We start from the raw sequence: 18,500 nt of genomic DNA on the forward strand, positions 1-18,500 counted from the left end.
ATATCTCCTGAAATCCTACCCCTTCCCACCCTGTTTTTTTTCCCCAGTTACAAGCATCATTAAAGCCAAGCTGGAGACTGGTCTGTGCACACCACTGGTGGATGGCAGCGGATGACAAGCACGACGAGTCCTGCAAACGAAATTCAGCAGAGAAAAGTTGGCAGTAAATAAGTCAGTAAATAAGTCAGTGAATAAGTCAAATAAATGAGAGTTTTAATGTAATTCAAATGCCAAGAAGAAAGAAAAAGCTGCAGCATTTCATAATGTGTAATGTGCATTTCATAAGTCCAATGCTGACATCTACAGATGCTAAAATGTTTTGACAAGAGGATGAGAGATGGGGTGACGGTCACGTGATATAGTCTGACTGCTTTGGTGCCACAGCTGTGACTGTGTCACGTGATTCCACGAATGTCAGGCAGCTGCACCTCCCGATGCCACGCAGCAACTTGCTGTACAGGAAATGCAGCCTGGCATTTGCTCGTCTGCTCAATAATGGCAGTACAATTACTGGCGGTACTCATGCCGCTGGTTGAGTAGGAGAAATATTGGCCACAGGCCACTGGCACTATGAACTCTCACCACCACTCTCCCAACCCATTCACATCTGAGAACTGAATAAAACATCAAAAACTTTAGCCCACAGCACAGAACTGCAGCCAAAGTCCTCGTGAAGACAAACCCTGTTGTCCAAAACACAAAAGACATCTGTGCTCAGATCGTCTGACAACGGCAAGGAGAGGGACCCCAGCCCACTGTAGCATGTCCGGTAATAAGGACAGCGCCAGTGATCCGTGTAACAGCGGCGACAGCTACAAAGACGTTAACAACGTCACCAGGACAGTTTGCAATCTGACAGCAGAGCTGGACAACAAAAGGTCTTGGTGAAGATGTACACTGAACACAAACATGAGTAGCTATGTAGCAATAAAAGTACATGGAGTGGGTCACAAGTCAGAAACAGAGAGAGAGAGTATATCCCTGCGGGAATATGTCTCTACAAAAAACAAAAATACAAAACAACAACAACAAAACAACAAAATAAAACCCCACAAAAAACAACAACAAAAAAAAAAAAACAAACAAAATAAAATAAAACAAAAACAAAAACACAAAAACAAACAAACAAAAGCGAAATGCTGTAATTAATCCTTTTTGGGAAATTTTCGCCCTGAAGACAGAAGCGGACAGATTGACCGCGAGGCGGAAATTTTATCTCCTGAACATTGTTTGACCTGAATCCACCTATAAGTATGTTTTCATTTGTATATATCCACTTTGTGTCCACGTAACACACTTTTATTTCAATGTATCAAATCTTTTAGTCGTACAGTACATGGCACCTCAACTAATTTCTCGGGTGAACTACGCTGGTACACGTCATCAAGGTGAGGCGTCCTCACCACCCACAACCTACACCCTCCCTACACCCTCCCCACGCTCGTTGCGGTCTGCTGGCTATGAATGTAGTTCGCTCTGTGTGTGTGTATATATATATAATTATGTAAGGGTGGTAACCTTGTCATCGTAAACAGATTTTGACTTCACAGTCATCTCCCTTAAGCTGCAGGTCATGGTACGTTGCGCACGGTAACGGAACAAGCAGGTGGAATGCAGGATCGAGGCAGGTGTGAGAAAAACTTCAGAGAAAAAAATCCACTGTAAAATATAATAAAATGTTAACTTGTTTAAACAGGTTGCGGCCCTATGCTCCTCGAGGGCTAACAAGGACTAAACTCAACTAAACTTAGACCCACAGACATTATGATAGAAAATGTGTATAAACATATGGATTTTCAAAGTATTATTTTTCCTATCTATATATAGAAAGTGGCTGGTACAGTATTAGTTCTGCCAAACTTCAAACTTGTGGAATTTACACCTGATTACTGAATGCAATACGAGTTCCTTCTCGTTTCCTCCATTGTTCCTGTAATCCAGCTCGACAGTTTGAGTGTGGTCGTGCTTTAGTGCGCAGTCAGGTAGCTGAGACACAGGTCTACACAGGTGTGAGTGTCGGCGGGAAAGACTAGACATCAGGCTACACACAAGGCTACAAACAAGGAGGAAGTGTGTTGTCCTTGCGACAGGTAGTTGTCGCCGTGTTGTCCACAAACAGTTGCTCACTCCACCTGCGCCTGGCTGTACATGTGTACAGGTAACACTCACCTGTGTGACGTCACAACTGTGACTATTAAAAGCTTCTCATGTACCACACATACCCATAAACATTTCAGCGAAGACAATAATGTGATACCCTGTGTAGTATACAGCGGGGCTACACGTACCTGTGTGATGTCACAGTCGGGGTACACAGTCATCAGGGTGTAGGTATTGCCTACAGGCACAAAACCTTTACAATGGGCGGTGTGTGTGTGTCTCTAGAGGGCTGACAGGTGTACCCGCGCCCCCCAAACCACCAGATCCGTGTTGGGATCATAAACTTCTGACAGTCAGGGCCGAGGACAGACCCGGGGTAGAGGTTCTCTGCTCAGCTCCGAGTCCAGTTAACAAGTTTATCACACCAGTTTCAGGAGCTCGTCGTGCTGGGTGTATGTGTTTGCTGTCGTCAGTACTGTGATTTAAAAGGAGTGATCGACGGCTAGGGAAACAAACAAACAGGATGTGATGCCCCGACATCTTGGACCTGAGGATGCTACCCGGGGTGAGGTTCCTCCTGACCCTTGCTGTGTGGTCCCTCCACTGGGGCCTGGTGGACTGCATTAGTCTGTACACGAGACACGAGAGCCAGGGGCTGGAGCATGTTCGCTATGAGAACGGGACGGTGACCTGGGGTTCACTGTATCAACGTGAGTATGCTCGTTATTATCTCTAAAGCCAGCCGCACACCGTGCGACTTATCTCGGCCTCACGCGGTGTTAAAACTTGCCTCACCGCCTGCAACAATATTAATATTTAACTGCTTACAGTTTAAGGGAAACATTTCCTGTCATCAACACGGTGTAGACTTAATGAAAATCTTCGTCTCTAATGAAGACAAGCATATTATTCTCCTCTTATTTGCTAGCAACAGTTTGGTGTGTGAGGAGGGCTTAACACACAACATAGAGCAGGAAGTCTCTTGTTTCGTGTGTAAATGTAACATGGCGCCGCGCCAACGGTGAAAAAAAAAAGTTTTATGTAGCAGGACAGAGGCATGGGCATAAAATATAGATATTTTATTTTCAACGGCTCAGTGTTAAACTCTTTTATAGGTTTTGACAAATAAAAGGCTACATCACAATTGTGTAAAAACGGCAATAAATATTTCAGGGAAGATCATATATTTTATACTATCTATCGTACAGCAAAGAACTCAAGTCTTCTCTATTGTTATTGTAACTGAGAGAAAAACACAAAACGTGTGTATGTGTGTGTGTGCTGTTCTTTTCTTATATATATATATCCCACTTTTGTGTCTACAGTAGACCACGTGGGTTAGTAGTTCACTGTGTCTAGAGCAGACCAAGTAGGTTAGTAGTTTACTGTTTCTACAGGAGACCCACTAGGATGATAGCAGTTCACCATGCCTAGAGGAAACCATGTGGGATGTTACCATAGTAACTATAGTTTACAGTTTAACAATACTTGCAATACCTATATACCATATGCTCATTTTCTTTCTATAAACTTATGTCATACAATGAACTACACTGATCATAAAAGAATTTTCTGTCGTTTTAGTATTTTTAGTTCGCTGCAACATAACAAGAGATGGATTCTGTGCTACATTCATTGTTGACATTTACTGTGTTGTAAATATTTTTGTCGTTGCTGTCACTACCTTTGTGTCAGTGAGTGGACGTTTCATTATCATTATCATTATCATTATGAAATAACTCACTTTGTTCACAGCCGTGGTTGAGAGCAAGTCAGAGGTTGAGGTGTCCTCAGCATGGAAAGTAACCGTGGACTTTGCTGTTGCTGTTGTGGACAGTGTCCAGACCCACAGCTTTCCCTACGGTAAGAGTAGTGTCACACCCCATAGTATACCCCCTGATGGTGAGACAATGGTCTGTGGCATAGCAGGCAATGGATAGTCGTGGATAGTGGATAGCCTAGATAGAAAAGAAGGAAAGTGAGAAACAGAAAACAGACTTAAACAGCTGTGCTGGGGCCACGTGTCTTTCTTCTATAGAAGGACATTTAGGGGAAGGCAAAGACAAACAGAAGTATGGGCAGACGAGAGACATACGTACGCATAGACAGACAAATATGAGGACGGAAGGACGTACAGAAGCACTGACAGACAAAGGAAAGGCCTGGAGGCAGGCATGTGGACAGAAAGAATTTCAACTAAACACTAAACTGTCGACTCTCTACTCTCTCATCTACAGATCTCTTAAGGAGGGTCATACGGAACACGTACACAGAGAAGGAGGTAAGTTGTGATAAGTAGTGTTCACTGTTCATAGAGTGGAGGTGAGAGGTCAATCAGTCCCTGTTATAAGTTATTCTAGGTGCTCTCGTGTCCCAAGTGAAGTTTGGATAAAACAAAGACCTGACACTGATTCTTTAAAACTGATCCCCTCATTTTTGTCAATTTGCTCATTCTCTGCCCTCCCACCTGTACATCCTTTGTCTGTGTCCAGGTGCTGGGCTACCAGACCAACGTGGTGGTGGTGACAGGCCTGGGGGCGCTGCTAGCGGTGGTTATTTTGTTGTCGTTGATGATCTACATCGGCTTCAAATGGCGACGACGAGGAAAGGACGCCTTGCTGTTCCACTTCCCGCCTCTCACACCTCTCAGAGGCAGACTGCTCATAGTCTTTGGTGCTGTCTTCATGGCCGTGGACCTGTGAGTCGTCAAATAAATATATCAGTCATCCCTTTGTCATCGTCGATAATAGAGAAACAGTTTTGATTCATTCCAACAAACCTGTCTGTTAACAGTATAAACAGCTCAGTACGCTACACTAAATATTCCTTCCTGTCGTCCTCAGCTGGCCTACTTAAAATTAGTAAACAAAAATTAATCTTTCTTTCTGTCCGTCCGTCCGTCCGTCCTTCCAGAGGACTGCTGATATCAGCTCTGGCTGCCAGCGGCCATTCCATGAAGGGAGCCTTGCAGTTGGACGACTCGGTGTCCGATGCCATGGACGAGGTCACCGACTACTTTCAGCAGCTGCACGAGGTCAGCATCCCAGTAGTAATCATCACCGTGTGGTAGTCATACAGATGTTTGTTGGATGATCTTTTTGTTCATTAAACTATCTTTCTCTCGTGTTTCCAGCAATATAACTTCATCACTGTCAACGCCAGTCATTGGCTGATCCAGGAAGTGATGGTTCCAGATGTAGGAGGTGAGCTCCGCCCTCTTGTTTATTGTTTTGCCATGCGGTGTGTTTGTGTACAGGTGCGCAGGTAACTTTGACTCCATGTATCCTAGGCCATGTCTGACTCTTTGAACAAAAATCAACACGTTTATGAAAATTTGTCCTCTACTCACACATATTAGCAGTACAGTCAATCTGAGGAAATGTGTGCCGTACATCAAGTTAGATGACAACTTTGATGTGTACTTCTTGATTGAAAAGTTTACCTCACTGAGAGTGGTGTAGACAAGTTCAAGTTAGCTCACACTAATGAATTGACCTCAGGTCATGGGGAGCTTGTATGTATTGACTATCCCTCCAGTCTTGGAAAACTTACACTGATGGACTGGCCTTTAAGTCCAGCTTGTATGTAGACACTGGCATGCAACATGGTGTTTGCATGTACTGTCAGCCTCTCTCTATATATATATTGAGTAGTCCTCAAGACTTGCCACTCTGTATGTATTTACCAGCCACCAGGACATGACCAGTGTGTGTGTACTGAATGTCCACCTCGCTGTTTCAGATGTGGGGACGCTGGTGTGGGACACAGGGCGGGGGGAGCTCCTCCCTCTCATCAACACCACCCTGGCTGCCGTCTCAGACCTTGACTCGAGTACGTGTTGTACACCTGTAGTACTGTGATATGTCTTGTCCTTTATACACACCTAGCATCCATTAGGTTAAGAACACTCAGACAGGCAAACAGACAAACGGACATATATATATATATGGATTGTTCAGAGGTGACCGAGGCCTTGACCCTGCTAACCTCCCTGGACTCCGGCATGTCAGCGGCGCTGAACAGTTTTGCAGACGACCTCACCATGGTGCTGACCAAGGTCTACTATAACCTGACGACTGCTGTCAAAGACTACACCTGTCGAGGCTGTGACGGATCGTGTAGCGGCTGCTCACCTATTCTTCCCAAAGACATCTTCCTGAACGTAGATTTCCGAAAGGTAAGCAGGACAGTTGGGATGTCACTGTGTCACCTACATCACTTACATCGCCTACATCACCTACATCACCTACATCACCTACATCACCTACATCACCTACATCACCTACATCACCTTCATCTTTAGATTAGTGTTAGTGATGTTATATCTCCTGCTTAGTGTTATGGGTATGTCTTTAAGCAGTATCAGTGTCCCTTACAGTCCACCTTTGACAATAAGGTGCATGATGATGATGATGATGATGAGGATGAGGATGATGAAGAGGACGAAGAAAATTTGAGCATAAATAAAGTTCAACCGGTTTGCGAGATGGACGAAAACAGAAAACGACAGGAAAAGCATTTATTACGCTTTATTATGTTTGATTTCATTCCTCTCCAGATTCATTTTGAATTTTAAGTGTAACTGTGTAGCTTCAGGTCTCCATCACCGATGATTGTTTTTTGTTTTCAGTTACCAAATATCACAAGCAACATCGCCGGCCTGAAAGCATTATCCCAGAATAAAGTGGCTGGATCCATGCAAAGTGTAAGAACAAATCAAATAAAAGTTTAGTGAGGTTGAAATAACAACAGGTGGCGCCACGTTGTCGTATTATCATGTATCCAGTTGCGATAATGCTGAAACTATTTTGCATTCGAAAACTTTTTATTTTGTGCAGATGAATTTTTAGTTTGTTTCTCGACGATTATATAAGAAAATGTCCAATACATAGTTCTGGCTTTCTGTTACCAGCCAGAATATTTCTTTACTTTCGGCATCGGACAAGCAATCACGAGGAAGCCCAACGTCACTGTGGCGAGAAAAGGTGAGTCTGGACCTCGGGTAGCTCGGGTAGGTGCAGGAAGTCTTCGTTTGTCTTCGTTCTTTTGTCTTTCTGTTCAACCATTCGTGTTTCTGTTCAGTCACTGGCATGTTTCTACTCAGCCACTACCTTGTTTTTCTTCAACCATCGGCGTGTTTCTGTGCAGAACTGACCGATGCGCTGCTGGCCTACGCATACGCGTGGGGAAACGCTACGAGCAGCATCATCTTCCCGAACGAATCGGTAAGACTTGGACACCGGGTCGAGCCTGTGTCTTCTGCTTTACAACCTTTCAGTTTGCTTGAGACACCTGCTGAGACATTGTCTACCACAAGTGTGTATGGACTTAAACTCTTACTATAGCCGTACATGTTGATAATCGCAATATACAGGTATGGACACAACCAAATATACTTTCATGGACAGGTTGGTACTAGCTTCATGACTATGCTAATTCTCCATCTTGTTTTATTTTAGTGGCTTTTATTTTGGACTAATGTGGTGTTTCAGTTTCTTTTTCTCAGATTGAGGGCTAGATGTTAAAAAAGAATACTTTTGCGTATTTATCACACCGGTAAATAAAAAAATGTCATTTGTTATTTATTTATCTGTGCAGTGTGTTGATAATTTCTTAACACTTTACAGTCATTTTTCTTCGACACACTGAAGCCCAAACTTCAGGAGTTTGCGAAAGATGTAGAAGCCAGGGAAATAGCACGGTGAGAGCACTGACACTCATTTTCTCTTATTTTCTCTTTCTCCTATTTTATTTTTTCTCGTCTATACTGTAACTGCTGCAGGAAAATATCACAATATCGTTATACATGTTAGTTTTGTTATCTTCACCTGGCGAGAAAGACCATAGTTCCTACAACAATTGTTTCATTGGCTTGGCAACTATCGTGCAGAAAAGAAGAGTATTATTATGTCAATGATTAATCTTGACTTCATCCTTTGTCTTTCAGCTTCACATTCGTTCTGATATTCTGTCTGATTACACTGGGCTGCATGGGAGTGACTGTCGCCGCCATCGTCATAGCTGTCAGCAAAGGAATGCTACGAAAGGTCAACCCTGATGTCGAGGTGTTGCAACGCCCTCAGAAACTTTTGGGCTGGTCAGTCTCAGAGAGAGAGAAAGAGAGAGAAAACAAAAGGAAAAATGAAATGAAGACAAGACATAAAAATGAGAACGAGATATCTATAAATGTGTAACGAGAACTGTATATATATATAGAAAGAGACACCTATGTGTGTACATCGATATGTCGTCTCATGAGGTAGGTAAATATATATTTAAGGTATTTCTATGGTCGTTAGCAATCACGAGTGAAGTAACGGACAAACTGCTACCAACTGTATCTTGTATCACCACAGGGGCGACAGGTGACACACACAGAGGTAAGAGTTGAATAAGAGTTCAGGTAAGCCTGTCGTAGTGTTTGTCAGTGACCAGCGCTGACTGTGTCCACAGGTGTGTCGTCATCCAGGTGTTGATGGCCTCGGCCCTGACAGCCATGGCGGCGGCGGGATTCTATGCCGGGGCCAATCTGCAGACGTCCGTGTGTCAGCCGGCTGCCGACATGCAGCACGTGCAGCAGGTGAGACGTCACGGGCAAGTACACTTGCTACGTCACGAGTGCGTACGCCTAGAGACGCCTTTAACGTCTGTGTGCACGCGCGTTTGCCCATGAAAGTTTGCTTCGATAGCTGTATGCGTGTGTGTTTCTGCGCAAATGTATGAGCATCATCTTATGTAAGCCGTTTCCTGGGTCAGTTTTCAGTGTTTTTGACTGGACTTTGTGTGCCACGTGATCATTTGATTTCAAACTCTTGTTTGTTTGTTTGTTGTTGGTTTTTTTTTGTTTTTGTTTTTAAGAGAATCCCTTTCAATTCTAAACAGGTGGTTGACTATCCAGATGCTATTCCTGGTCATTCTGGTTATTATCTCAGCTCGGTGTTGCTAGGCAACGGGTCAGACGCCCCTCTTCTGCTGAGCAATGTTCTGAAGTGAGTAATGTTTTCACACTACTGTTCGAGTCACGTGATCACATCGTACAGTCACATTATATTTTACATGATGTTGTCATATGTCTTCACATTATTGGGGTGGTATCATTGTGTGCGTGGGCATAGTCATGTAAGGAAAATAATATGAGATCTTGTGAAAATATGCACAACCGAGCGAGCATGCAAACACACAAACACACATCTTGATAGTTGTTATCACACATTAATATACACACACTGAGTTTGCCTCACTGTCCACTCACTTAACCTGTATGCTAACCCCCTCTGGCTGAGAAACTGCAAACATGAGAATAATTGCAGACTATTTAGTGGTGTGTATACCTCTACATATTGAACAGAAAAAAGTAATTGAATATATACGTATATTTACTGGTGTGTACATCTATAAAGGGATGACTACAGACAATGTCGACTAGTGTATTTGTACACAGCTATTCCTTTCAATAACTTCATTGGGAATTTTCCAGAGCTTGTAGTGATGGCTCCGGCGCCTACTCTACCCTCATGCACAATGTCAGCGCACCGTGGCTCCAGCAGGACCTCAGGGACTTTTCCCAGGTGAGGGCCGAGGCTTAGGTCACCTGTAACGAGGGCAGTAAACCACTTTCACGATGCCTTTTGTTATAATATAAACACTGAACAGTGTGAGACATGTTTTCCATATGCCAGAGGAGATTAAACTAGATTTCACTCGTTTGCTTCGAGTATTTTTGTTTTGTGTCCGCTGTTGCAGCACTTCAGACAAGGAGACGCCATGTTCGACCTCATGCGGGTGGACATACATGACGTGTCTCTGGTGCCTCCCTTGTTTTCTTCCTGGATTGAGAATTTTACTGCTTTCACTGACTTCAACTACACACAGTATGACACTATGGTAGGATTTTATTTTTAATATACGCCAGTCATAAGACAGTCACCTGACGAAAACAATCTATGTTTATGAACGTTTTTTTCTGTTCTTGTTTTTTTTTTCTCTCGTTTACTTCATCAAACTTAAGCTGTTTTTGTCTTCTTTTTTTAAAATTTTATTTTGTATCATTCTTTAACTGTGATTTGCTTCCTATTATTTATGCACGCAAAGGGTACATCCTAATGCACAATCTCTCTCTCACACACACACATATGCAAGTACGAGCACACACACACACAAACAAGCATACAAACACACACACAAAACACTGTATTCTGTTAATGTTCTTCAGCTGACAGGCAGTGTGATCCAGGCAGACGTGGAGAAGTTCGCTGCCAATCTGATGGTTATCCACAACACCAACTTCCCAGACGGTCCAGTCGATCCATCAAAGGCCAGTAATTCCTCCCAGCCCTCAATCATGCATGAGTTGTGGCGCCTGATGTGTTGTAGCAAGTCTATAACCCTCCCACGAAACTCCTGATTCCCATCGATACCCGGCGCAGACAGACATGTGTAGAAGATGCACAGCACACACGATATATACAATATATATATACACACACAATGTACAAACAAGTACAAAGCTGTAAGCACAGAATATCATGGCCTGTGTCAGACTGTATGAGACTCATATTTGCCTCTGATGTTGGTGACTACAGTGACAGTCCCACTTTGTGTCCTTGTACATGTTGATAAATTATTTATAAGTGCCTGATACAGCTGTTTATGCGAGAATTCTCTAATAATTTCAGCTTCAACTGCGCATCGCTGCCGAGCAGTTACTGGCACAGAAGGACCGCCTCATGGCTTTAAAAACTACAAAGGTTTGCTGAAAAATTGCTCCAGACTCACACAATGTCTTGCATTCATGCCATTCACATTTATCAAATAAGTGCCACTTTCAAGTGACATATCACTGGGATGGTTTATCTCACACTTAACTTCTAGTACGTGTAATATTCTCTGAGGGATGAAAAAAGAACAAAATCTGTGTATATGGCCACCTTTATACCGATTTAAAACAAAGATCGACATTTTTTAATGAGAAAGTGAGTAAGATCGGGAAACTAATGAGTGAAATAACTATTGGACCCTATGTCTCAGCAGTGTGGCTACATATTTCATATTTATCCTGCAATATATAGATATATCGTCTCACCTCATCTTTCATTATCAAGGGAGACTATTCAAATCTCAGAACTCGTAACATTTCTGTAGTTACCTCCCATTCCAGCTAGAGTTTCGTTTTGTCGCATGGAAGATTTGTTAAATAAGCTTCCTGAAATTTATAACATTTGAGTAATAAAGAACATTCTGGTCGTATTTTAAAAACTCGGTCTTTGCATCATGTGGAGGGCTTGCCTGTATCCCCCTGTCTATGTACACCCTGTCTATGCACACCCTGTCTGTGTACACCCTGTCTATATATATATACACCCTGTCTATGTGCACCCTGTCTATGTGCACCCTGTCTATGCACGCCCTGTCTATGTGCACCCTGTCTGTGTACACCCTGTCTATGTCCACCCTGTCTATGCACGCCCTGTCTATGTGCACCCTGTCTATGTGCACCCTATATATATATACACCCTGTCTGTGTACACCCTGTCTATGTCCACCCTGTCTATGCACGCCCTGTCTATGTGCACCCTGTCTATGTGCGCCCTATATATATACACCCTGCATACGTACACCCTATGTACACCCTGTCTATGTCCACCCTGTCTATGCACGCCCTGTCTATGCACGCCCTGTCTATGTACACCCTGTGTATGTACACCCTGTCTATGTCCACCCTGTCTATGTCCACCCTGTCTATGCACACCCTGTCTATGTACACCCTGTATATGTATACACCCTGTCTATGTACACCCTGTCTATGTCCACCCTATATATATACACCCTTTCTATGTACACCCTGTCTATGCACGCCCTGTCTATGTACACCCTGTATATGTATACACCCTGTCTATGTACACCCTGTCTATGTACACCCTGTCTATGTGCACCCTGTCTATGGCACCCTATATATATACACCCTGTCTATGTACACCCTGTCTATGTACACCCTGCATACGTACACCCTATGTACACCCTGTGTATGTACACCCTGTCTATGTACACCCTGTCTATGCACGCCCTGTCTATGTACACCCTGTCTATGTGCACCCTGTATGTGTATACACCCTGTCTATGTACACCCTGTCTATGTACACCCTGTCTGTCTATGTACACCCTGTGTATGTACACCCTGTCTATGTCCACCCTGTCTATGTCCACCCTGTCTGTCTATGTACACCCTGTGTATGTACACCCTGTCTATGTCCACCCTGTCTGTCTATGTCCACCCTGTCTATGTCCACCCTGTCTATGTCCACCCTGTCTATGTACACCCTGTCTATGTACACCCTATGTACACCCTGTGTATGTACACCCTGTCTATGTCCACCCTGTCTATGCACGCCCTGTCTATGTACACCCTGTCTATGTGCACCCTGTCTATGCACGCCCTGTCTATGTACACCCTGTGTATGTACACCCTGTCTATGTACACCCTGTCTGTCTATGTACACCCTGTCTGTCTATGTACACCCTGTGTATGTACACCCTGTCTATGTCCACCCTGTCTGTCTATGTACACCCTGTCTATGTACTCCCTGTCTATGTACACCCTGTTTATGTACACCCTGTCTATGTACTCCCTGTCTATGTACACCCTGTCTATGTACACCCTGTGTACACCCGGCCTATGTACACCCTGTCTGTCTGTCTGTGTACACCCTGTTTATGTACACCCTGTCTATGTACACCCTGTCTATGTACTCCACTATCTGTAACTCGTCAGTAAAGCTCGTGTAGACGGCGCCTCGGAGTTATCTTGGCACACACCATGTTTAGTTTATGCCTCACCTTTCTCTTTGTTCTGTTTCCAGGACAACCTGGCCGTTATTTTTGCCAACTTCACATCACTTGTGTCCCAAATCAAGGTGAGACATTCTGCTGCACTATACACAGAACCACAGTCACTCCTCGCTCTACATTCTCAACTCTCTACTGTTTTCTTTATTAGTTTCTATTTGTAAACAGAATGACTGTCTGCAGGTATTAAGTCTGTAGATACCTGTAGTCGTGTATACAAGGTAGGCATGGCACGGTGTACATCTCATCACAAATGTATTGTGCTTTGTTGCGATTGTCTCTTAAAATAAAACAACGAGGTATATTGCGGGTTAATCATTGCTGTTGTCTCTTGAATAAAACAAAGAAATGTATTTTCTTATTGTTATCGCTTAAAACAATGAAGTGCATTGTGCTTTGTTACTGCTGTGTCTTACAGTAAAGCAGCCTATAGCTGTGTACAGCTTACTGACCTCTTTGTCTTTTAAGATTCACTGAACACCAAACGATGTGTGTATCTGGTGAAGCTGAGTGTCTTTGTACTACTGTGTGTATCACTGACTGTACATGTTGTTTACTTCATATGTTGTTTGTACTGCTCTGTACTACCTTAGTGCCACTGTACCACCTGTATCTCTGTGTTTACCCTTCTGTACCACTGCAACACCTGTCTGAATCACCTGTGTGAACCTGTCTGTGGTGTCTGCAGGCGACTGTCAACCTGACGGTGGAGAGACTGAAGGCCGCTGAGCCCTCTGTGTACGCCAATGCCACGGATGCAATCAGCAGGGTAGGTTTCCAGTTGTCGGGGAATCGGGTGGAATACTGTGAAAAAAGAAAGATATGTAGAACATTACCTATGAGGAAACAAATCACAAATAGTTATATATATATATGCACTTAATGTATAGCGGACAGAACTTTAACATCAGAAGCCTATTTTTAGTATTTTTTTCTTGAAATGTTTACGTTTCTGCCCTTGTCTGAGCCGAACCATCAGTAGCCATCTTGTTTTGTTGCCCAGGGAGTCAGCGAGTACAAGAACAACGTGTACACCGTCTTGGAGGAGGCTGGAAACCAGACCTGGGAGTGGGTGAGTGAATTAAAATGTATTCTATTTAAGTGTTCAGTGCGATGTACTGCTGTTTGTCCTCACCATTTCTTCTTCTTCCAAATAAACATCACTGTTGCAAGCTACCAATCTACTAACATTCTTGTTTCCCGGGCAAAAGATCTTCAGACCTGTAATGTCTTTGCCCCACAGGTTATGAGCTCTCCTGCTGTCTTGTTCTTTCGCCTCGTTAGTACCGCCTGTCTGACCTTTGACCCAGCAATGGTGGATTCCTCCTGTTCTTGGTATTTTGGGAGGAAGCGGTGCTGGGTTGACTGGTCGGTGGTCAGACTTAAAATGTTGCTGGACATTGTCTTTCTATCTCTTCTTGATTGTGCCTTCAGTGCACAGTGGGTCGTTATATCTGTCGTTAATAATTTTTGCTAGGACTTAAGGCTCTTGTCTCAGTCTCATCACCTTGGAACGCTTGTAGAATTCTCTGGGAGACTGTCTTCATAGTTTGGGTATTTCTGTATATTTACTCCATGACTGATATTCTATTGTCTGTATCACTCTCTTTCAGGATCGTCTTGCCAACCTATATTTCTCATAATCTTCATCCTTCCTGGATTTCATCTTCGATCACTGCCTCTTTCACATTATCATTCACCCTTTCAGTCATCTTTAAAGTTCTGTTACCTGTTGTCTTCTTCCCACGCGGTCCTTAGGTTTTTTTTAATGAGGTAGTTAGAAATATTTTCCAACATTGTTCAATATTTTTATTGCCTAAAATCTTCTTAATTTTTCTTGCATCCTTTCTCTAATCTCCTGCTGCACTGCCTTCATCTTGACCTGGTTCTCTGTTTGCATTTGTCTTCTTTCGCTCTCTCTGACATTTCTGTAGAACCAAATTACGAGTCTGTGAACGGCCCTTGCAGCTTTTTTGTAGGGTCATAGTGCGATTCTCGCCAAAATGAAGTTGATGGTTGATGTTATTAAACCACGTAGCACGAGTTACAAGTTTTGCTTATTGTCTTCTGGTGGCAAACAGGTGAACAGAGCGGGCAGGTGCTCGCAGGTGAGTGACGCCTACCGCCAGGTACAAACCAGCTTCTGTGACCAGCACTCCGACTACCAGGTGAGGCATTTTCACTATCACTTATTTAATATCCAAGTCGGTCAGTGATTTGGTTTGGTAGCCAACAGTTAGTCAATGTTTGATACTCGTATTGCTAATTGTTCTGTTTGGAATGAAGAATGCATCCTGGCTGCTGCTGGGGATCTCCGCCTTCCTGCTGCTGGTGTGGACAGCCCTGTCCTTCAGCATCTACAAAGCCCTGGAGGACAAGAGCCATAGGTACAGCAGTATACACATTTCTGTTGATAAGAATAATCCTGGCAATGATGTACACTGGTGTGAATATTAATTTTTATGACAGAAAAAAGACATTAAAAATAGAAAATCTTTGGTGTGCTGTGATTTTTTTTTTCCAAATTCTCGAACTCTGTAAACAATAGTATTGGTAATTACCTTTAATTCAGTCGAAAGCTTTTTGTTTATATTACAATTCTTGAAGTTGCAACGTTGTTACATAATATATATGTGTACACATAGTCACAGACTATATGAATTATACATTGTCAGCTGCAAATGGTAATATATTCGTGTAGGTGTGAACTGTGTCTGATTTCTGTCTGTCTACAGACGTGAAGACCATGAGCGAATTCTCAGAAGGTAAACGTGAACACTTTCTAATTATTATTGAAAAACATTCTTTATATTATACAAAGGGAGGTCCAACCATTCAGAGAATTCAGAGAATTTATACTTTTGAAATTTGTTGTAGACATGTTATTGTTGTGTGTTGTAGACTTGTTTTTGTTGTGTGTTGAATCTTGGCCTGTAAGAAACGATGTGGATGCCCTCCCCTTAGCAGACATGGGAGGTAATCGAAAGAGTGACGGTGACGCTCGTGAAAGTATTTTATTTTAATCAAATGGCTTGAAGCAACTCGGTCAGCTTTCTGAAGGCCTCAGGCATCAACAAAACTGAGGCTTCTGTTTATTTACCCCAACCTGGTGCTTTCTAACTTTAGACATTTTTTTTTTCGAAATTCCATCACTCACTTTGAGGGAAGACCTTTCGGGACCACAATAAGGTCATCAGATCAGAGAGAGAAAAGATGATTATCGGCTTTATTATTTCTTTAATTTCATGTTCTCATATCTGTTTCGGAGGATGAAATGCAGGAAATGTCTTTCTTAGATATCAGGGCTCAACCCAAAGCGTCAACACCAGACCTTTCCAGGAGCCTCCGGCTGACTACGAGGATGGATCAGACGATGATCTCGACGACAACATTCTTGCTCTTGACTACCACAGAAAGTCCATGCAGTCACAACACAGGCCTTCCTTGATCATACAGGTGGAACCCGCCATCGACTATGGAGAACCAGGACAACAGAGTCAGGAGCCTGTCAGCCCGACCTCCCATCTCCACCCACTGCGCCATCGTGAACAGCCGTATCGAGCGGACATCTTTGTCACACAATGGCCGCCGTCTGATGCTGCTTCATATGACGATATGACAATATAAGGCTGTACAATGACTAATACACTCGGACCTCGATAAGTCGACCTTCCCTAAGTCGAACACCTCCCTATATTGAATTGTGTGAATCTTTTGTAAAATCTGTAATTTTATTTTCTTCATTCCTTCTCATTTTTTCACATTTAAAAATATATATTAATTGATATTTGCTGGTGTTATATATTTTGAAATCATAAACGGATGTTTTGGTCAGGATATCGTCAACAGTCCTCCTCCTTCTCTCCCTTTCTCTCAGTCCGCAGCCTTCTGTCTTCTACAGGCTGTTTATTGAATTCTTCAAGATTCTCTTTAAGCTACTATGTTCAGCAAAAGTGGGACTATATTTATCTTTTTATATATTATGTTAATCACTAATTGAAGTGCTAAAATTAAATATTTGTATAAACTCGTTTTTCATTTCCTTTGCTAGTCTCGTCTTCTTTTTTGTCTGGTGTGAGTGCGGTGAGACTGTGGGCACAGGTCCGACTGTCAGGGCTACATACACACGTGTGTTGTTTTCAATATTTTATTTATTTTTGTTTTCTACTGATGTTACGCAAGACACCCAAGGTTTCAGTGACTATTTGATAAGTCTCACAGTAAAGTCAGTCAAAGTCTCGACTTTTCTTGCCGACACCGACCTCCAGCACTGTAAACATCATCCATCACTTTACAAAGGTAACCATGACTTTTCAAAATAATACAAGGGTGGTCTTTCCTGGAATCATGGTCTACCGCCGCCAGGGGGCCCCTGAGCTGGACCCTGTCACTGTTCGTCTCCCTCCCCACAACTCTCTCACCTTTATCTTCATCCCGCCCTTCCTGTCTTTTCAGGCTTCCATACATGGCCGGCATTGTTATTCGCGGAAAGTCAAAGGTCTGACCGCTAGACACAAACATTTGTATCTGTCAGCACAACAGAAACAATCCTGTGGTCAGCAAAATGAAAATGTTTACGTGTCTGTCAGAAAGGTTAGGTTCAGTTGTCACAGCTAAGTGATTGATTTGAATTAAATATCCGTTAACACATCCAGATATATCTAGCCATCACAAAGTTGCTGATCGTCTTGTATTTCTTTCTTTTATTTCGATAGAGAGACGCGGTGAGTGGACAGACAGAATAACATTTCCAGCATTCGTCACACGAATTTCTAAAAAGTGTTTTTCGTGAACAGGGAGTAGACATTGTGTCGGATGATGTGGCTTTCACACAAATACTTGGTAAAGAAACGAATTTTCACATACACATCGTCTTTACAGGCTCTGTTCCAATGGTGTGTACAAAAGAAATACATTTCTATGTAAAAAAGTTATAGGAGCTCTTCTTCTTCTTCCTGGAACTTTCTAAGGGACTATATAAGCAAGACATCACCTTCGCCCTTTGCTGGGGATTGCGTCGCCTTAGTTACAGAAAGTAGTTGTGGCAGCATGGTGGACTGGTGACAGGACCATGGTCTCCTCCTCAGGCTGCTTGTCCTTTAATGGAGACATGTCTGTCAGGGACCACACCAGTGCTTCAAGGCGATTTCTGCTTCCTCATCATTTCCTCAATTGCTGGGCCAATTACTGGGCCAATTACTGGGCCAATTACTCGACAGGAATGGGGAGGTGGCTCTGGTAATGCTGCTGCAGGCGTGATTGGTCTTGTATCCTACAGAACGAGATAGCTGAGCAGTAAGCTGTGTTCATTGACAGACTATGCCTAGAGGGAATCCTGGAAATTGACAGAGTAAACAAGTAAACAGTAAACAAGCCAGTCTACTTCATGGTCAGTTCAAAGAACAAGTCGGTTGGGTTATGACTGATAAGATTATGGTGCAATAAAGTTATTTCTGAACTCAAAGAACCGGTTGTGATGATACTATTATGGGCTTATGATGCTCTTTCTGTCTGTAAATCTTTCACAAAAAGTAGTATACCTGTGACTGGTTCATCGG

The 18,500-nt window shown here is 43.0% G+C and overlaps 1 protein-coding gene across 1 annotated transcript; it reads left to right on the forward strand.

Annotated features, from left to right (window-relative positions):
- Positions 1–2,003: 2,003 nt before the first annotated feature.
- LOC112564932 (prominin-1-A-like) lies at positions 2,004–16,985 on the forward strand. The gene is made up of 26 exons (XM_025240085.1): positions 2,004–2,810; positions 3,856–3,963; positions 4,338–4,381; positions 4,593–4,798; positions 5,014–5,134; positions 5,234–5,303; positions 5,842–5,931; positions 6,060–6,277; positions 6,731–6,805; positions 7,013–7,085; positions 7,249–7,325; positions 7,728–7,801; positions 8,048–8,197; positions 8,554–8,680; positions 8,983–9,089; positions 9,578–9,668; positions 9,844–9,984; positions 10,313–10,414; positions 10,776–10,847; positions 12,957–13,010; positions 13,631–13,711; positions 13,946–14,014; positions 15,024–15,110; positions 15,229–15,329; positions 15,678–15,707; positions 16,239–16,985. Exons 1-26 carry the CDS (start codon positions 2,654–2,656, stop codon positions 16,567–16,569), a joined length of 2,856 nt encoding a protein of 951 aa, XP_025095870.1. The 5' UTR covers positions 2,004–2,653; the 3' UTR covers positions 16,570–16,985.
- The last annotated feature ends 1,515 nt before the right edge of the window (positions 16,986–18,500 follow it).

The sequence above is a fragment of the Pomacea canaliculata genome, linkage group LG5 (assembly GCF_003073045.1).
Source record: "Pomacea canaliculata isolate SZHN2017 linkage group LG5, ASM307304v1, whole genome shotgun sequence".
Taxonomy (NCBI): Eukaryota; Metazoa; Mollusca; class Gastropoda; order Architaenioglossa; family Ampullariidae; genus Pomacea; species Pomacea canaliculata.

Bases quoted from the DNA above. Each gene is read 5' to 3' on its own strand.
- LOC112564932 (XM_025240085.1), top strand. From the start codon at position 2,654: ATGCTACCCGGGGTGAGGTTCCTCCTGACCCTTGCTGTGTGGTCCCTC. The intron at 4,382-4,592 runs GTAAGTTGTGAT...GTCTGTGTCCAG, and splicing joins ACACGTACACAGAGAAGGAG to GTGCTGGGCTACCAGACCAA. The intron at 9,985-10,312 runs GTAGGATTTTAT...AATGTTCTTCAG, and splicing joins ACACACAGTATGACACTATG to CTGACAGGCAGTGTGATCCA.